The sequence below is a fragment of the Chrysochloris asiatica genome, unplaced genomic scaffold (assembly GCF_000296735.1).
Source record: "Chrysochloris asiatica unplaced genomic scaffold, ChrAsi1.0 scaffold00064, whole genome shotgun sequence".
In the NCBI taxonomy this organism is placed as follows: domain Eukaryota; kingdom Metazoa; phylum Chordata; class Mammalia; order Afrosoricida; family Chrysochloridae; genus Chrysochloris; species Chrysochloris asiatica.
In genome coordinates, this window is record NW_006408582.1 from 7,458,872 (window position 1) to 7,475,310 (window position 16,439).

At 45.2% G+C, this 16,439-nt stretch overlaps 1 protein-coding gene across 1 annotated transcript in view; it reads right to left on the reverse strand.

The window, feature by feature from the left end:
• Positions 1-967: 967 nt before the first annotated feature.
• Positions 968-16,439, reverse strand: part of SCARA3 (scavenger receptor class A, member 3) — a 27,147-nt gene continuing 11,675 nt past the window's right edge. Inside the window, exon 5 of the mRNA XM_006864352.1 lies at positions 968-1,456. Coding sequence (XP_006864414.1) covers positions 1,005-1,456 — 452 coding nt within the window. The 3' untranslated portion in view covers positions 968-1,004. The remainder of the gene's footprint in view (positions 1,457-16,439) is intronic.

Genomic DNA, 16,439 nt, shown 5'->3' on the forward strand with positions numbered 1-16,439 from the left:
AATGAGTTTCTTGTGGAGTTGAGGCCCTTGCATAGTGAGACTCCTAGGCAGGCTTGCTTCATGTGCTGAGGGCTCAAGGCATTCTGGGCCAGGGTGGGAAGGGGCCAGCATGCAGCTGTGGTCAGAGAGCTCAGATGTCAGTGGGGAATCACCACACTGTGCTCATAGCTAACCTCTGTCAGCCTCATCTTCCCCAGTGAACAAAGGCAGTGGCCTCATGTGGGACAGCTGTGCAGAAAACCCCAGCCGATAAAATATCTAAATGCTCCCTCCCTCCAGCTTCCGTGGCCTCTCCTGGATGGTTGCTGCCACTTTGGCAGAATGTTGCAGGGCCTGAATAGTCTCCCTGTGCAACTGAAACTCTTGTTTGGATTTCTTGTGGACTGCTTCTGAGAGTCATGGACAAAATGCTGAACTTGTCAGGGGTACCATGTGTAGGGTCCGACAACTGAGGTCCCACTGTCCCATGTGAGGCAAGGGGCAGCTCCTTTGAGGACCCAGTCTCTATGATGATGGAGAGATTCTTGCAGTTGCCAAATCCACCCTGTCCCATGAGTTTTAACCATAATCTCCTGACAAGGTTTTCCTGGGTCTTTTAAACAATGTGAGCTCCAGGCAACTGCTGGCTGGGATGGTATGAAGACACTGGGAAGAGTGGAGTTGGCCACTGATTTAGGAATAGATTCAAGACCTCCATCTCGAGATAACCACCTCCCTGGCAGGCTCCATCGCAAGAGAGGTGAGTTTTCTGCTACCCTCTCCTCCTGCCCAGCCAGGGAACTCCAGTCAGAACCCCCTGACCTGCAGGGAAACATACGTTTGTGTGTGTGTGTAAAGGGGGCTGCTTTCCAATGGCACAGTCATTGTTGGGGAACCTGAGGTTTCAGGGTTAGCCCCATTGGAATCAAAGGACCACAGGTCCTAGGTGAGGCTTCATGGGGCTTGTCCTGCTCTTAGCTCCCTTCCTGGAATTCTGTGGGGCAGGGTCCTGGACAGGTTCCTCTTCAGTAGGAACTCTGGCTCCCTGGAGGGCCTGGGGGACCAGGGAGGCCAGGAGGACCCTGAATCCCTGCTTCACCTTTAATGCCCATGGGCCCCCGCTGGCCTGGTGACCCTGTTTTCCCTGCAATCCCTGGTTTTCCCTGAGGCCCTGGAGGCCCCTCTGGCCCTGGGAGCCCCTCTAGCCCTGGGGGTCCCACATCCCCTTTAAGGCCTGGCTGTCCTCTTGGTCCTCCAGTTCCAAAACTGCCTTTCGAGCCTTTGGGGCCTGGAACACCTCGCAGGCCAACTGGCCCCCGTTCTCCCATAGCTCCAGTATCCCCAGGCTGACCCTGAGGCCCCTGAGGTCCTGGGGGGCCCAAGCTGCCGGAGTCTCCTTTGGATCCTCTGCTACCAACAGGCCCTTTCACTCCCACATCTCCCTTGAGTCCTCTTGGTCCTGGAGGGCCGGGGACACCTAGGATTGGAAAGAAAGGGGAGAGGTCACTCCCTGTAGAGCTGCTTTATGAACTGCCCTCATGAGGCTTTCCACAAACAAGAGGGAATGAGGTACAGACTGACGCAAAGCCATCTCTTGGTTTTGGGAGTTGGGGCCAAATCTTGATCCTTCTGAGTCTGCTTTGCCTTCTGTGAAGTGCAGATAATAATACTTCCCTGCCTGGGGAGAGGATTCCATGAGATAACATACATACGCATCCAACAAAAGACCTGGAACATGGTGTACATGCCACAAATTGTTGTAGTTAAGTGCCATCCAGTCAGTTCTGACTCATAGTGACCCTTATAGGGTTTCCAAGGAGTGGCTGGGGAGCTTGAACTGCTGACCTTGTGGTTCAAACTGACCTTGAAGTCCAGCACATTTACCCACAGTGCTACACCAGGACTCCAGATGGGGGCCCATTATTCCGACTTGTCCATGGCTACACACATGCATTCGAATTGGGGACTGAGAAGGCTGGACTACTCTGGGGCAAGACCAAGATGGTCCTGCATTTCTTTCCTGTTCTAGAGGCTACCCTAGCCTCGTCCTCTCTTCATGGCCTTTGGCCCTTGTACTGACCCCTGCCCTACCCACAGGCTCTGTCTCCATGACCACTTAGATATCCGGGAGCAGGGATGAAGTTAGGCAATAGTGAGAAAAAAGAAAGGGGGGCAGGAGAAACAGAAGCAGACATGTTGGAATATGTGGGGACACAAGAGCTCATTGAAGGAGTAATTCCTCTAGGGTACCTACCTTGACCACTCTAGTCAATTCCTTGAGCTCTTGTGGCAACTACTTTTGGAATCTTTTATTTAACACAAAGAAATAGAAATAAGAAGAAAGCAAACACTAGCTGCTTATTTATCAGACCTTGCAAGACTGTGGGACCCTTGAAGGAGAGATCAGGATCACACCTCTCTCCCTCACCCTACCCCCCTATCCCAGCCTTGAGTCTGGCAGGTGACAGAGAACTAAGTTTATACTTGTAGAAGGTATTCTGGGAAAGGGAAAGACAACTGTGTTTATTCACTGATGATATGATTATTTATGTAAAAAAACTCAAAGAATAAACAACAACAACAAATGGAATAAGCAATTACATAGCAAGATACAACACTGATAAAAGTCAACTGCTTTTCTACATGCCAGCAAGGAACAATTGGCATTTGAAATAAAAACAGAACAAAACAAAACATCATTTACATCATTGCAATGAAATAGTGAGTGTAAAACTTATGTTCTCCCATGTAAACTATGACTCAATTCACAATAAAAACTTAAAACAAAAATCACAATTTACATTAGCACTGAAAAAAATTAAATTGGTATGAATTAACAAAACATGTATAAGTCAATATTAGGAAAACTGAAAAACTGATAAAAGAAATCAAAAGACATGTAAATAAAAAGGTATTCCTTGTTTATGTATTGTTGTTGTTAAGTTCCTTCGAGTCAGTTCTGACTCATAATGACCCTGCATAGGGTTTTCAAGTCACAGCTGGTGAGTTTGAACTGCTGACCTTGTGGTTCAAACTGACTTGCGGCCCAGTGCCTTTTCCCAGTCCTCCACACCAGGACTCCTGTTTATGTATTGTTGTTAAGTGCTGTTGAGTTGGTTTCAACCCATAGCAACCCTGTATAGGGTTTCTAAGGAGCAGCTGGTAAGCTTGAACTGCTGACCTTGTGGTTCAAACCGACTTGTTGTCCAGCGCATTAACCCACAGTGCTACACCAGACTCTTGCTTATGTATTTTTGTTGTTGGTAAATGCCATCAAGTCGGTACTGACTCATAGCGCTCACAGTGACCCTGGATAGGGTTTCTGAGGAGTGGCTGGTGAGCTTGAACCGCTGACCTTTCGGTTCAAAGTGACTTTGTAGTCCAGTGCATTAACCCATAGCACCACACCAGGAGTCTTAATGTTATTAAGCTGTTAATGCTTTTCAAGTTGATTTATGAGGGGGGCTTCAAAATGTATGTGGAAAAATGTCATTGTCTTTTAATTCCATTAACTTTTTGAAGCTATTTCATGTAGATTCAATGTAATCCTAATTTAAATCTCAGCAAGTTATTATGAGGCTATTGCCAAACTAAAGTTGATATGGAAAGGCAAAACACACAGAATAATCAACAGGATACTAAAAAATAACAGAACTGACACTACCCAACTTCAAGACATAGCGCTATGGTGAACAGTGTGGTACTGGGGAAAGAGTAGACAAATATGTCAGTAGAACATAATCTAAAGCCCAGAAAGAAACCTGCACAAATATAATCAACTGGTCTTTGACCAAGGAACAAAAGAGAGGCTTTTCAATAGACTGGAACATCTGGACATCCATGTGCAATCACTCAATCAATCTTGATACAGAGCTTACATCTTTCACAAAAATTAACTCAAAATGAACAAATTATAGACCTAAATGTAAGATATAAGACTACACAACTTATAGATGATGACATAGGAAAAAATGTCCAGAAGACTTGGGTTTGGTGAGGGTGATTCACCAAACCGTGTGGACATTGCCTACAGACCAGGTTCTGGACCGTACTAGATGCCAACATGACAATATGGTCCTTTTTTACTGAACACAATCTAGTGCCCAAGCCAGAGGTCAAACATCTTAATGTCCTTCTGACTGGACAAGTCACTACCTCTCAGATTTGTACCAATCCTGAGGACACACAGCCTAATGTTGCTACCACTCTATCCAACGCATGTTAGATGCATCATGAGGATGGTGGTTTTGCAGAATAAGTGCATTGACTATCATGGGGCTGAGGAACAGTGCAGACCTGGCTTTCTTCTCTGGTCTGAGCAAGGGATCAGTGGGGAGAGTTGTTGAGAGCAGTGAACCATACGGTTGGCTTGGGAGACGAAGCCAGGGGCCCACACCCATGCTTTCTGTGAGAACTATACTCTTGCATCACATCCTTTGCCACTGAGTCCTAGAGTTGTTGAGTTAGACTAGGACCTGGTCCAATTTCTCCCTTTTACATATTGTTGTTATTAAATGCCATCGAGTCAGTTCCGACTCATAGCGACACTGTATAGGGTTTCAAATTGACCTTGCAGTCCAGCATATTAATCCACAGTGCCACAACAGGAGGCAACTAATGCCCAGGGAGGTTACATGATTGCTCTATGTTTTCCTGGGCAGAAACTAAAACCTAGGTGGAGCTCTCAGACAGCAGGGATCCTGGGTGCTGGGTAAGTGCCATAAGTCAGCACTGTGGCACCAAGGCTCCTTCCCCATCGGATGCAGACTTGGCAGCTGGAGATCATGGCCTAGCTACCTGCTGCCTGCCCAATCTCCCTACCTCTGCCATGGGCTCTTGTTCCCTCTCTTCATCTTCTTCCTGGGGTGATTGTAAGCGAATGTCGTCCTTTATTATGACCTGAACTAGAAACTAGAACTCAGACAGAGTCAGCCTCACCAGAGCCAATAAAAACCTTCTGGCCAGTTCCTGGCCACTGCCTGTGCCATAGGGGAATGTGGCAATGCATGGCTCACGTGGCCTGCCAACAGCCAAGACTGTTGGCTGGGGCTGGGGGAAAAAGGGGCTGGCTGGGTGTGGCAGCAGTTTGACCTCTGAGAAGCCCTTTCAAGCCTTCCCAGAGTGCAGCAGTCAGAATCACATGGCACATGTGCCCTCACAGGGACTTCCTCCCTCAGATTGGCAGGACTTGCTGGAAATTAGCAAAGCTACAGTGTCTTTCTTCGCCCTAACTCTGTTCTTGGCACCTGGGCCAGCTGAGGTTTTGAAAAGCAGAGAACTATTCAGAGGTGGAAAGGTTTCCAAGGACTGTGTGTGGGTAGTGCAAGAGTACAGAGCTAGGAGCCAGAGGATAGGGAGCCCTGCGAGGGCGAGTCCTTAATGCTCAGCTCCTCATCTGTAAAACATGAGAGGTGGAAAACATCATGGCTTTTAAGGGCTCTTATAGCTCTAAGATCACCTTCCTAAGGACACATGCTCTGACCTTGGTTTTGCAGGCATTTGCCTCCTACCTCTTAGATGGCTCTTTCTTTGTCCCTTTCTTTTAGCTTGTCCTCTATCAACTTTGGGAATGTGGGCTCCCTTTGGGCTTGGTTCTGTACCCTTTCTACTGACAGATGAGCTTAACCACTTCTTTGGCTTCAACTACTGACCTCTGGTTGGACAAGCCAGTCATCTCCATCTCCAGCCTCAACTCAGGAAAAGCCTGAGAAATGTCTCTACAAGATGTCCTTCCTTTCTTGCCCTTGTTGTTGTTGTTGTTAAGTGCCATCGAGTCGGGTCCGACCCATAGCGACCCTGTACAGGGTTTCCGAGGGTGTAAATCTTTACGGGAGTAGAAAGCCTCATCTTTCTCCCGCGGAGCGGCTGGTTCTTAGGTCGAACTAAAGCCTCCTTTCTTTCTCCCTGGGACCCCATTCCTTCCTAGATCATCATCATCTGTGGACCATCCCTCCTCTTGGCCTACTGAGAAGCACAATAGCAGCTTTGAGGCCTTCTAAAGAGTCCTGGTGTGGCGCTGTGGGTTAATGCGCCAGACTGCAAAGCCGTATGCACTGCAAGGTTGGTAGTTCAAGCTCACCAGCTGCTCCTTGGTAACCTTATATAGGGTCTACAGCACTTAACAACAACAACAACAATGGTTTTTAGGAGTCCCAGTGTGGCACTATGGGCTAATGTGTCAGACTGCAAAGTCATTTGAACTGCAAGGGCGGTGGTTCAAGCACACCTGCTGCTCCTTGGAAACCCTATACAGGGTAGCTATGGGTCAGAATTGACTCGATGACATTTAACAACAACAAGAAGAGTCTTTATGCCAGTAGAAAAGGAGAAGTCCCTTGGTGGTGCAAATGGTTAACACCCTTGGCTGTTAATCAAAAGGTTGGATGTTCTTGTCCACTCAGAGGAACCTCAAAAGAAAAGGCATAGCAATCTATTGGAAAAATCAGTCATTTCAAAATCCCTGTGGAGCACAGTTGTGATCTGACACACATGGGTTGCCGTGAGTCGGAGTCCGCTCCATAACAACTGATGTGTAAAAGGTTTCTCTGTTCCCTTCACACCAACCCCATCAGCTTCTCTCCCTGGAGAGAGAAACTCTGTGGTATCCTTCCCTGGATGGGAAAGGTTGGGCCCCCCCACTTCCCAAATACTTCTGGTGGAAGTTTGTGCTAAAGCCTCCTGTGGCACTCTCCACCTCATTCCCATAGAGGCTATAGTCCTGAGTGGAGTGAGAACTTCCCGAGGAAAAGTTACTTCCTTCCTATCCAGATTTTCTTGAGCTACAGCTGACCCCATCTCTGAGAACCCAGTGGAGTTCATCCAAGGCCTGTCTGAATTGGACCCGCTCTCATGCAGGCTACTGGCAGATGCTCATGCTGCACACAGAAGCCTCCCTCACTGCCACATGTCATAGACTGGTGATGGAGCCTAATTCATGTTTACAATAGCACTGCATTTTTCAACCCCAGGCTTACTCCAGCTCCTGAATCTCTAACTGTGCCGTGTCCTGCCTTGTCTTATTTCCTACAATGTGGCAATGGGAAAAGCAATGACAGTTGTGAACATCTGCCAGTGTCTACTGTTAATCAACACTAGATTGAGAACCACAAGATCAACAGTGAAAACCCACCAGCTGCTCCTGGGAAACCCTATACAGAGTCGCTGTGAGTTAGAACCAACTGAACAGCAACAAACAACAACCATGTCCTGATGTGGCACTGTAAGGTAAGCACTGGAACGCAGGTTCAGTTTGAACTGCAAGGTCAGCGGTTCAAATCCCACTAGCTGTTCTTTGGAAACCCTATACAAGTCACTATGAATTGGAACAGAATCAACAACACTTAACAATAACAACAACAATGTCCTGGTAAAGTTGAGGGTCAGCAAAAAAGAGGAAGGCCCCCAACAAGATGGACTGGCAGCAACAATGAACTCAAGTGTAACAAGTGTGAGGATGGCGCAGGACCAGGCAGTGTTTTGTTGTGTTGTGTATAGTTGCTATGAGTCAGAACTGATTCTAGGCCACCCAACAACAACCACTATGTCCTGGAAGTCCTTGGGTGGGGCAAATGGATAAGCAGGTGACCAACTGGAGGTCTGAAACCACCCAGAGCAGCCTCTAAAGAATCCTATGGAGCATTTAAAACCTATACATTCAAATGTTATGCATAGCATTGAAAAACCTACAGAGCACAGTTCTACTCTAACACACATGAGGTGGCCATGAGCTGAAATTGATACCATGGCAATTAAAAAAAAAAAAAAAAAAGTTTCAGGAGTCCTGGTGTGACACTGCAGGATAAACACTGGACTGAAAGGTTGGTTTGAATGGCAAGGTTGGCAGTTCAAACTCACTAGCTGCTCCTTGGAAACCTTATATAGGGTCGCTATGAGTTGGAACCGATTTGACGGTATTTAACAACAACATGATGTTGTGTCGTTTTACAGATGAGAAACTGTGGTGCAGAGAGCTGGGGACTTGCCCAAGATCACTCAGCCAGTCAATAGAAACTCTGAACCCAGTGTCTCTTGCCCCATGCCCCATACCCTCAGTTGCAGGGAGGGGTTCCTGCTCCTTTCCTCAGTCTATCGTTTTTACACAGAAGGGACCACTTACCCTGGGAGCCTCCTGAAGGAGGGAGAAAACCTCAGAGCTTTTCTCTAAGGGATGCTGAGCATGGCCTCACTAGAGTTGGTGTCACTCAGTGTGGTAACTCACGATGTTACCGCCCACTCCCCGGATCTCTTCCTGTACCAGACCATACCCAATCCTTAGTAATGTTGATTATCAACTTTAATCATAGAATTGAGTCCTGGTGTGGCTCTGTGAGATAATGCACTGGATCACAAGGTTGGATTGAACCACAAGGGCGCGGTTCGAATTCACTAGTTGCTTCTTGGAAACCCTATACCGGGTTGCTATGAGTTGGAACTGACTTGAAGGCACTTAATAACAACAACAACAATCACAGAATAGTAAGTGATATAGTAATGGATTAAATGTAATGTTTCTTAGAATATACGAATAACAAAATTGGTTTGTAAAATCTTTCAACATTGAATTACAACATTATTAGCTACTTTATGAGTAACTGAGCTTCTTCTTGTTAAGCGCTATTGAGTCAGTTCCGACTTATAGAAAACACGTATAGGGTTTCCAAGGAGTGACTGGTGGGCTTCAACTGCTGACCTTGTGGTTAGTAGTCCAATGCTTATCCAACAGTGCCACACAAGAACTCCAGTGACTGAACAGAAGCATTTTTTGAGTTGTCTCCTACTTTTCTCTTAACTACTACTTCATCCTCCAAAATGTTACTGATAATGGTTCATAAATACAAATTACTACAATATTGTACCTAAGGCATCAGAAAAACCAACCAAATCTATGACATAAAACCACTGCCAACAATGAAAATTGCATGTGCAAATGTAACCACATGACTTGAAGCATCGCTATAATTGGGTAATAGGATAGCTCTGACTGGAGTGAATTAGAAGGTTCAAAAAGAAAATCAGCATAGAGTTTTAGCCTTGTAGACGTATTGATACAAGTAAGCTGGTCTTAAGAAAAATATTTGTTGTTGTTATAACCAACTCTAAGGATATTTTTATGAAAAATAATAAATTTCTACTGAAACACTGTACAGAAAAGTTTTATAGAGTCATTTGTTTTCCCCGCCTCTGATAGAGTCACCCACCCGGTACACCCTCCTAGTGAAGCACTGGTGCTGAGGGCTCCCTACAGAGCAGGGAGGACTGCCCTCATCAGGTGAGAAGACTCTCCCTGCCCTCCCAGGGTCAGAGCACAGAGAGCTGGCAGGGACCTGGGTCTGGCTGGAGCAGACGTCAACAACTTTGTTTAGTAGTTCATGAAGCGGGAAGGAATGTGGCTGGAAGCTGGTTAAGGGCCTCCCCAGAGCCCAGTGCTTCATAGTCAACAAGAAGATGTTAATATTGGCAAGGGTGAAAGGGCAAAGGAAGGAGGTCGAACTGCTGCACTGGGCCATGGGGAGACAGTCAAGATAGAGGGAGAGATGCCAAGCAGCGGTGACTGGGTGTAGGGTTGGGACCTGGGGAGGCCCATAATTACTCAGGAAACCATAGACTGTAATTAAGCAATCCAGGCCCATTAGGGTTGAGCCTCAACTGACTGCATGTCTGGGGCAAGTAGGTGGTCTACACCCAAGCGAGGTGAGGATGGGGCCTGGGGAGTAGCATCAAGATTCTCAGGGCACCAGCCCCTCCCAACAGTGGGCAGTCTGAGGCAGTCTGCCAGCTTCCGAGGGGAAAGGGAAGTGGGGCTCCAGGGAGACAGGCCTGGTGTAATGGAAAGCACATGACTTGGAAATTGGAGGACCCAGGTGTGAGTCCCAGCTCGGATGTTAACACATTGGGTAGCTGGCTCAGTCTCCTTTCCTCCTGAGACCTTAGGCTTTCCTCTCCTCAGTAAGAATATTGGCATATATATTCTCAACAGCCACAATGACAAAATAAATAAATTATTAGTAAAGAATATTATCCTGGATCAGAAACTCTCAATCCTGACTGCTGTCGCTTGGGAGCATTTAAAAAAAAAAAAAAGCAAAATGTCATTGAGTTTCCCCTAAGAATTGTTAAAGTACTAAACCGTCTTTCTGAAGGCACTGGAAAGCTACCACGGGCTGAGATCCCAGAGGCGAGGGAGTCTGAAGGAGGTCTGATATTCCACGGTCTTTTGGTTAAGGGCTTGGCTCTTAACCAAAAGGTCAGAAGTTCAAACCCACCCAGGGGTTTTGTGGAGAAAGACCTTGAAATTTCCTCCCATAAAGATTACAGCCAAGAAAACCCTATTTGGGGCAGTTCTAGTCTGTCACAGGAAGCCTTATGAGTCAAAACAGACTCCATGGCTCCTAACCACAGTCACAATAGCTGGTTTGGACAGAGAGTCTGAGAAGCCAAACAAAGTCTGAGAGGCTGAGTAGAGCTTTCTGCAGCTTCACAGGGAGGGGAGATAAAAACTGGAGGCCAGAGATGCTGAGAGCTTGAGGACAAATGGGAGCGGTGTATGCACTTACCATAAGTAACGCAGGGTGGAGATGTTGAGCAGAGCTCCGGGCAGTCTGGTGGTGCTGGGGCTGGTTGGTGGTTAAGTGCCGTGGAGTCGGTTCTGACTCATAACGACCCTGTATAGGGTTTCTGAAGCTATAAATCTTTATGGGAGCAGAAAGTCTCATCTTTCTCCTGTGGAATGGTTGATAGTTTTGAACTGCTGGCCTTGAGGTCAGTAGCCCGACTCGTAACCACTATGCTACTGTCATTGTTGTTAAGTACCATCGAGTCGGTTCTGACCCATATCAACCCTGTATAGGGTTTCCAAGGAGCAACTGGTGAGCTTGAACTGCCAGCCCTGCAGTTCAAACAGCTTTGCAGTCTGGCACATTAACCCACAACGCCACACCAGGACTCCTACTAGGGGGACAGCAATGTCAAGGCCAGGCCAAGTACTAGGGCCCTGGCAAATAGCCCTCAAGAGCTACATACACCCTTAAAGTCAGCGTGTCTCAGAAATAGGCTAAGTCTTATGATTAAGTCTCCCGCACCTACTTGAAAGTGCCATCAGAGACTTTTTTGGATAACAGTTCTTTGCATCAGCTGCCTTTTCAGCTAAACAACAAGCAAATCTACTAACCTTCCAGTGCAGACATGTTCCTCATAGCCTCTTCCCCAAACAGGTCTAAAGGAGAGAATGATGTGGCATTTTCTTCTTTTTCCTTTTCCACAGATAAATTCATGCGCACTTTGGGTGTGGGAGTAGAAGAGAAGGTGGTGCTAATGGAACAGGTGAAAATTGAACTCCTCTAAATCTAGCCCTTTTTGTTCATCCGCAGCTTCTACTCTTTGTTCATGCCTTCATTTATCCAATCGCTGAACAAACATTTCTTGAGTAATGTAAAGGGCCAAGTAACTCTTTTAGGTACTAGATAAGTAAGACAAGGACACAAGAACCCTGCCATCAAGCAATTTAGATTTATAGTAGTTCTTTACATTAAAAGAGAAAAAACAAAAGTTGGTATAGAGGTGGTCCTGATTCATGATGATCCCATATGTGTCCGAGTAGAACTATGCTCCATAGAGTTTTCAGTGGCTGACCTTTTGGAAATAGATTGCCTGGTCTTTCATCTAAGATACTTCTGGATGGATTTGAACCTCCAACCTTTTGTGTGTTAAATGTTTACACCAACCAGGGACTCCAATCCCTTACATTAGAACATCCGTTTCTATTTTATAAAGATTGCTCACATGCATTTCTATTACTGAACCTTACAACTATGCCATGTGATAGACAGGTACTTGCTTTTGTTAAGTGCTATCGAGATGGTTACAACTCATAGTGACCTTATATATGATTTCCTAGGAGCAGCTGGTGGGTTCAAACTACAGACCTTGTGGTTAGCAATCCAGTGCTTATCCCATAGTGCAACACCAGGGCTCCCAGATAGACAGGGCAGCTATCAATATACCTATTTTGGATGAGGAAACTGAGCTGAAAATGACCCCAAGAGCCTTTCCTGAGGCCAGTCAGCTAGTAAGTAATGATGGTTACCTGTCTCCCACTTCCAAAGGACAGTCTTAGCACACACACTGTCTAGCACAGATACAAATAATTACTCCACAGAGTGGGACGAGATAAATGTTATGTGAGAGGCATAGACATTATGAAAGTTCCATATGCTTCCTGTTGGGCAAACAGAGACTCAGAATAAGTCACAGAGCTGGAAGAGGTCTGAGATCAGCTGCTCTAACCCTTTCATTTACAGATAAAAACAAAACACAACAATATTAGGGGAGCCCTGGGGATAAGTGTTCTGCCTAAAGACTCACCACAAATTAGAAGGCTGGCTCCCTTCCCATGCAGTTTAATCGTCTCAGCTCCTCAGTCAGATCTTGGCACCTTCCACTTTGACTGTGGCCAGTCCCATTCCTCTCCCTTTATTCTACAAAGGCAGTTTGGCTCTGGCCAGCAGGGGACCTCTGCTTTCCAGCTCCAGCACCCGTCAACACCTATCTAAGGATGAATGAATGAATGTTTGTCCTTACAGAATGAAGGGACATGCTTCTGGTCTCTGGAATTTTCTTTCAGACGTGAGAGGTTTTACATGTAGTGACTAATGACCAGGAGGGATGTTGACCAAAGACACAATGCAAGCAGATAGACCAGAGGTCAAGCCAAGACTCTGATGGAGCCTAAGTAGATGCCCTACCTGTGCTCTCAAGCTAAGCTGAGGCCCTCCCATGAGAACCCTGCCATTATTAAGACAGTAACAAATATAAAGTCCCATGACTGTTGTTGGGCTCTACTTAGAGTGAGGCTCTTGCCAACACTTTTACTATCCTTCGTCTCCTCTAGTCCCTATTCCACAGCCTACACTTAAACAGTGTTGGAGCAACAGTGTCCTTTGAGTATTTGTGTATTCATGCTCAGTGAAGTGTGCATCTTAGAGCCACAGTGACAGTTTAGGACTTTAAATCATAATGTGATTCTCTGTAATCATTTAGTCCCGAACCACTGTTGACTTTACTTTATGTCACTGAGCATTTCTGTTGCCACCAGAGCTAATTTTTTTCATTAAATTCCTCAGCTAAGTCCTCAACCTCCCCCAAGCTCAGGGTACCTATCTGTAAAATGAAGATATCAATACGGCCTTGTCTACTGTACAAGAGTCATTGTGAGGCTGAAATGGAACAGAGTGTGTGAAAGGGCTTTGTTATAAATAAAATTTTGTATTTCATTTACTTTCAGGTTGAAGGCAGCAAAAACACAAAATTGCCAGAGCATGAACCATAAAAAGTATCTAATAATGTCCTTCATTGGACCAGTGTTTCCTTGAGGTCAAACAGAATTGCATTCTAACTGAAATACTGTGAGAAGTTTTCAGTTACCACAGAAATACTCAGTAGTGGGTTTGTTGCAAAAACGTAGAAATAGGTGTCCTGGTGTGGTGCTGCAGGATAAGCACTGGACTGCAAGGTCAATATGAACAGCAGGATTGGTGGTTCAAACTCATGAGCTGCTCCTTGGAAATCTTATATAGGGTCACTATGAGTCAGAAATGACTCATTGGCACTTAAAAACAACAGGCAAAGAGGTCTGGATCCTTCCTTCAACCAATCTAGATTAAAGGGGAAAATGTGCCCTGGTGGCAGCAGAAATATTCAACGACATTAAATGAAGTTAACAATGGTTTGGGACTAAATGGTTAAAGACAACCACAGAATTAGAGAGCTGGTTCCAAGTGAGAACAGGGCTGTCTGGGATCATGGGACCTCCCTCCTTCCAGTAAGTGACTTCTTAGGTGTTTCCTGGACCATTGGGCCCAGATACTTGGCTCCCCAAATGTAAACTACAGGTTCTGGGGCTGCTCAACTTGAGTCGCTAGTTATTTTAGTCCCTAGAGCAAAGAACTGCTAACCTCTCAGGGTTAGTCTTCCCACAAAGCTATGCACTTGCTAGGAAAGAGTCCATGGAACATGGATGTAGCCACCCAAATTCTGGGTGTAAAGGATCCCAGATTAGGAGGGTTTTGGATCATTTTCTAGGATGAAAATTGTTGGAAAAAACAGAGCGACTATCCTGCTGGGAAAGATAAGAATGAAAGGCTGTTGTACTTTGCCATTGAGTCAGCTATGACTCATGAAACCATGTGTATAACAGAAAGAAATGTTGCCTTGCCTTGCACCATCTTCACAATTGTTGATAGGTTTGAGTCCATAGAATGAAAAGGTAATGAATGCTGTTTATCTCAGAATTAAAATTTCATGATCAAAAGACCACAGTGCATTTCAAATAATTTAACTAAAAGAGTGGGTCTGAAAAAAGTCACTTATGACAAAAAATCTAAAGGTAACTTGGGACAGACTTACCCCAAGGGGAGGAAAAGGTAAATCTGTTGTTGGTGATATGCAGATGGTACCACCTTGCTTGCTGAAAGCAAAGAGAACTTAAATATTTACTGATGAAAGTCAAAGACCACAGCCTTCAGTTGGATTGCAAGTCAGTGTAAAGAAAATGAAAATCCTCACCACTGAACCAAAAAATAACATCATGATAACTGGAGAAAAGATAGAAGTTGTCAAGGACTTCATTTTGCTTGGATCCACAATTAGCACTCAGCAGCCAAGAAATCAAACAATGTATTGTACTAAGTACATATGCTGCCCAAGAACTCTTTGAAGTGTTCAAGAGCAAAGATGTCAATTTGAGGACTAAGGTGAGCCTGATCCAAGCTATGGTATTTTCAATAGTCTCATATGCATGTGAAAGTTGGACAATGAATTAGACAGACTGTAAAAGAACTGGTGCATTTGAATTCTGGTGTTGGAGAAGAATAGTGAAAGTACCAGGGACTGACAGAAGAACAAACATATCTGTGTTGGAAGAAGTATAATCAGAGTGCTTCTTAGAAGTCAGGATGGTGAGACATTGTCTCTCATACTTCAGATATGTTATCAGAAGGGACCAGTCCCTGGAAAAGGACATCATGCTTAGTATAGTAGAGGGTCAGTGAAAATCAGGAAGACTCCCAATGAGATGGATTGACATAGTAGCAGCAGCAATGGGCTCAGGCGTAAGAATTGTGAGGCTGGCACAGGACCAGGTAGTGTTTCAATCTGTTGTACACAGGGTTGCTGTGAGTCAGAATTGACTCAATGGCACCTAACAACAATAGACAGGAGTAAACATAACAGTATTGGGAAGCCTGGATTGCCACTGAGACAGATGTCACATTCACTAAAGTGCTTTTAGAGGGATAGGCGTTTTTGTGACTTTGGAGGAGAGGGCCACTCAAGGCAGCCTTGGATCTGAATTGCCTTAAATTTTAATCCTGTTTCTAGTTGTGTAGTTGGGCAGACCTCATTTGGCATCAAATTCCTCATTTAAGGCTTTCCAGGTTGCAAGTTACAGTCAGAAGGTCAACTGGTATACACAGTCTATAAAGACAATGTTCTACATCCTACTTTGGTGAGTAGTAGGATCTTAAAGTCTTGCGAGTAGCCACCTAGGGTACAGCTGTTGGTCTCTCCCAGTCTGGAGAAAAGAAGAGGTAAGAAAACTAAAGATGTGGAAACAATTAGTTCAGTGGACTGATGGGATGTGTAAACATCAAGTCTCTATGACCCTGAGAATAGAAGAACTAGATGGTACCCAGCTACTAGCTGCTCTGAAAGTGATAACATTAGAAGGTCTTGATTAGAGTGCGAGAAGAATGTGTTTAAAAACCCCAAAATCATAAAAAAAAAAAAAAAAAGGTTAATGGTTAGACAGAGACTAGTGGAACCCCTGACATTATGGCTCTTAATCACCCCTCAGTTCTGAAAATTATCTCACCCCTATTTGGCTCAATTTTTAGCCAAACAATAGACAGGTCTAAAAGGGGACCAGGAATCTTGGTGTAGTGCTGTGGGTTAATGCCCTGGACTGCAAAGTCAGTTTGAACTGCAAGTTCAGTGGTTCAAGCTCATCAGCCACTTCTCAGAAACCCTATACAGGGTCACTATGAGTCGAAACTGACTTGACGGCACTTCACAACGACAACAGCATAAGGGAGACAATCATACTAGGGAGGTATGCACTCCTTAGACTAATCAATCTTTTGAGATCAAAAGGACAGCATTTACCCAAAAACAATGTTCAGAAAGGTTAGAAGAGGAGGTGGAATGGAAATGGGAACTGAAGAGAGGGAACTGGGAAATTGAAGTTGCATTGTGGGAATTGCAATCCATGAGAAACAATTGTATTTGAATTGTCAAATGGAAACCTGATCTGCTCTGTAAACCCAATTCACAATAAAACACTTTTTGTCAAAAAGAAAGCTAAGGGTCCCCAGCTGATCTCCTCCCTCCCTGCCTTCCTCAGATGGCGGCTGTTTATGCTGGACGTGTGGCCAGAGACGGGTAAGGATCACGTGGAACCTCGGCTACTT